At 52.1% G+C, this 3961-nt stretch overlaps 1 protein-coding gene across 2 annotated transcripts; it reads left to right on the forward strand.

Moving 5' to 3' along the window:
- Window positions 1–441: 441 nt before the first annotated feature.
- LOC140508441 (C2 calcium-dependent domain-containing protein 4B-like) lies at window positions 442–2439 on the forward strand. 2 transcript variants are annotated; one of them, XM_072616384.1, is made up of 2 exons: window positions 442–853; window positions 1040–2439. In XM_072616384.1, exon 2 carries the CDS (start codon window positions 1079–1081, stop codon window positions 2327–2329), a length of 1251 nt encoding a protein of 416 aa, XP_072472485.1. In that variant the 5' UTR covers window positions 442–853; window positions 1040–1078; the 3' UTR covers window positions 2330–2439. The 2 variants fall into 2 exon arrangements, with proteins under 2 accessions (XP_072472485.1, XP_072472476.1); XM_072616375.1 differs by having other exon boundaries at window positions 443–853; window positions 1037–2439.
- Window positions 2440–3961: the final 1522 nt, after the last annotated feature.

Here is a 3961-nt window from a genome sequence, read left to right on the forward strand (position 1 = left end):
ACTAATATGCAGAATAAGGAGCCACATGAGAATCTGTTTTGCTTGATTGTCTCATGGATATAAGGGTTCCTTCCTGCTGGCCTTTGTTCTTTTCTTTCCTTTCTTCCTTATTTTTTTTCAGTGTTTAAGGGGGAGCGAGAAGAGAAAATGCTTCTGATAACTGAAAAAAAATTTTAAAGTTATTTTAAAAATTCTGAGGCTGCTGATTACGCTTAATGGATGTTTGCATTAGGCAGAGTGGAGGGAAACTAGCTTTGACAGTTGCTGGCATAAAGTGTAATCAATTTCTGGGTCTCAGGTGTTGCACTGTAGCACAGTTGGGCGTGTAATTGTATCTGAAGCATAAGAGAACTCAGCTCACTTCCTATTTCCTTGCTCTGCCTCACTCTCTCCATATGCTAGGAAATTTGCCAAGGTGTGCCTCCTTTCCAAGAATGGTGGGGAATTCAGCAGCTATTAATAATTCCTAATCTGTGACTGGAAAACCTATTCTTTTAAAACAACTTTGAAAGTTGTCTCTTCCCGGATGCGAGTACAACTCCTTTTCCCAAAGCAGTCAACTGTGAAGAATTTGAACTTCAGCGACCTAGAGCGCATTACCCTCATTTAGCCTCTCTGGTGAGGTAAGAGGCGGAGTTGGCCAGCCTTTTTCCTGAAGGATCGGCTGATCCGCTTTCTCCACTGGGTGGTCCCTTTGGGGCCAGGATATAAGAGAACGTATCAGCTCTCCCTCACTCCAGTGCTGAAGCAAAAAGCCCAAGTCAGAGCTTGTTAAAAGACCAGTGAGTAGCAGTTCAGCGGTCAAAGCTGCGGGTGATTGAAGGAAAGGGAGGAAACACTTGAATATTAAAAGGTAACCGATCGCACTATTGAGAAAGTATTTATCTGAGATCACACATGGATAAATTTGTTTCTGTGTGTGTCTGCTCAGGACTCTGGGCTCAGGAGTTTTTCAGTCGATTGGGACAGTGGGGGAAGGGGACCCGATGGTCTGTCTCTGGGGAAGGAAGCTCACACCAAGTCTCTTTGTCTTCAGTAGGAGAATTTCTAAGCTCCCCCCTGCCTCAGAGTCAGGGAAATGAGATTTTTAGAGAAACTCCGCGACTCCACCGGGGTGCGCACGGCCCTGGAGCCCGGGAAGGCAGCGGTGGATATCGCGTCCAAGAGTCCGGCAATCTCTCCGTTCTGCAACGTGCTCACTCCGGGCCGCATTCCGGCTTTCTGCATCCCACCCCGGCTACCTTCCCACACCGTTCCTGTCCGGCCTCTTGGTGCCTCTACCTCCACTCCTCGACGTTGCACTGCGGAACCTGACATGTGGCCGCATGATTGGAACTCAAGCAGCAGCACAGGTGAGCAACAGCCGCGGCCAGCGCTCGCGGGGGCCAGGGAAGACCCGGACCTCACCGACTGGGACCCGCGCTCGCAGGCCGCCCTCTCGCTGCCGCACCTGCCCCGCCGGCCCACCTCCTACGGCTTCTGCGTCCTGCTGGAGAGCCCCAACACCCGCCGCAAGGAGTCCCTCTTCCTCGGGGGCTCCGCAGCCGCTGCCGCCCTGCTCCTGCAGTCCCGGCCCGCTCCGCTGCTGAGGCCTCGGGCTCACACCTACTGCGGCGGCGGCGGTCCGTGCCACCCCCGAGGGCAGAGGGGCGCCCGGGACGGCCCGGGCTCCGCCTCGTCCCCCTCCTCCTCTGCCAGCTCGTCCCCCTGCGCGTCCCCGCCGCCCCGGGACGCCCCCGCCCCGCGCTCCGGGAGCCGCCCGCGCTGCCGCCGCCGCCGCCGCCGCCTCCTCCGGGCCCCGGACGCGCTCTGGGGCCGGGCGCTGCGAGCCGGTGGCAGCCGCGTTCTGGCCCGCGCCCGCTCTGTCTCCAGCGCTGAAGACGAGGACGAGGACTGCGATGCCGTCCGGGACGCCCCGGCCCCTCCGGGCCCGCTGCAGCAGCGCCTGCAGGGCCGCAGCACCGTGCCCCTGGGCCGCGACGGCGGCGCCCTGCACTTGGCCGCCCACTACTGCCCGGTGTCCCGGCGGCTGCGCATCCGCCTGCTCCGGGCCGAGGGTCTGTACAGCGGCACGGCCGAGCCGGGGGCCATCGGCTGCAGGGTCAGCTTCACCCTGGTGCCCCCGGGCAAGACGCGCAAGCGGCGCAGCGCCGTGGTCCGGCGGAGCCCGAACCCGGTCTTTAACGAGGACTTCTTCTTCGACGGCCTGTCCGAGGAGGACCTGCGCCGCACGGCCGTGAGGGTCAAGGCGGAGAACAAGGGCCGGGGCCTGGAGCGGGACCGTCTGCTGGGCCGGGGAGAGCTGGAGCTGAGCTCCGTGCTGCTCTGACGGTGGCCCGGCGTCCCTCCTGCCCTCCTGGTGCTTTCTGTGAACCCGGGCAGCGCGGGCGCTGGCGGCTATTTTGGAAAAAGAAATAAAGTTTTCTTTATTTTTACTCAGATATTTGTTTTATTTCTAATTTAGAATCATGTCGAAAAATAGGCTTTCCTATTAAAGGAAACCAAAGTAATTAAACTGATTTCTACTTACGTAACCAATTCATAGCATTCTGATCCATTTTCAACATCCAAACAAGAAAGCATTGGTTTTTAAGTGGAGTACTGGGCCATGGGGGTGGGGGAAAATGGTGTTCCGTATCAGTCTAGTTAATGACCTCCCTGGAGGGCCTTCTTGGATCCCTCCTTCCCACTTTCTAATAGAAATGCACTGGCTCTCATAAGAACCACACAGCAAAAGATATTCACTCTGAACAAATTCAGCAAACATTACAACTTACAATCTACTAGAGGAGATAGATGTATGTAGAACGTGATGAGGAAAATGGGAGATCCAAGCTCAATAGTTCAGAACCATTTGAGGAGATTACTTGCAGCTGTTCAAGCCTCCATGAATTTGGTAGAAACTGAACTTGACCTCAAGGGAAGAGGTGAAAAATATGATCCCATATCTTGTGCTTACTACCTGTGTGACCTTGGGCAAGTCACTTGACCTCACTGGGTCTTAGTTTCCTCAGCTGTAAAATAACAAGGTTTGTCTAGATGCCCTCTGGTTTTTTTTTTTTCTTCCAGCCCTAGATCTATGCCTATAGGGTACAAAAACATTTGTCAATGCAGGAACGCAGGAAATTGCAGGTTGAAATGAACAGCTCTACTGGAATGTGGTGTGAATGAAGAATAATGTGAAATGAGATTGGGAGTGTAGGTTGGGACAAGATTTGGAAAGCTATAAAAACCCCACTAAGCAATACCCTATAACAAATAGGGAGGCCTTGAGGCCTTTAGGTAGGGATATGATCAGAATTGGAAATTAAAATTATTTGGGAAGCTGGGTGAGGATGAATCCAAGAGTGGAAGCAAAGAGATCAATTGGGAAGCTATTACAGTTTTCTTGGAGGAAGCTGAGAAAGCTTGAACCAAAGTGGTTGTAAGCATGAGCCAAGACAAGGAAAGGCAAGGTATTCTAGAGACAGTATGGATGAGATTTGGTAATAGAATGTAAGCTCCTTGAGGAAAAGAACTTCTTTTTACTTTTTATTTCTATTCTAAGACTTACTGCACATGGTGAATGCTTAATAAATGCTTTTTGGTTGATTGACTGTCTGTAAGGAGTCAGGTAAAAGGAAGAGCCAAAATGGATCACCAAGGAGGAAGACCATATCATTAATGGAAATAGGGAGATGATTTAGGTGTAGGGAGAATGTGGTTAACTCACTTTAGGATTTGTTGATTTTGAGGGGTGTGGAGACATTCAGGTGAAGATGGTTAATAGGCATTTGGAGACAACTAAGAAGAAGAAGAAGAAGAAATCTGTAGAGGTTCTGTGGTTTGCTGCCACATTGATATTTCTCCCCATTTCCATGCTCTGTTACTCTACTGCCAGGTCATATCTTTGTTAGGTGACAACTGTTCCTCCCTGGGATCCCCTTAGATGTAGTGATACAATGCCCTACCTTATAGGCTT

The sequence above is a fragment of the Notamacropus eugenii genome, chromosome 1, assembly GCF_028372415.1.
Source record: "Notamacropus eugenii isolate mMacEug1 chromosome 1, mMacEug1.pri_v2, whole genome shotgun sequence".
NCBI classification, from domain to species: Eukaryota; Metazoa; Chordata; class Mammalia; order Diprotodontia; family Macropodidae; genus Notamacropus; species Notamacropus eugenii.

Coding starts and splice junctions, on each gene's coding strand:
- LOC140508441 (XM_072616384.1), top strand. CDS start 1,079: ATGAGATTTTTAGAGAAACTCCGCGACTCCACCGGGGTGCGCACGGCC.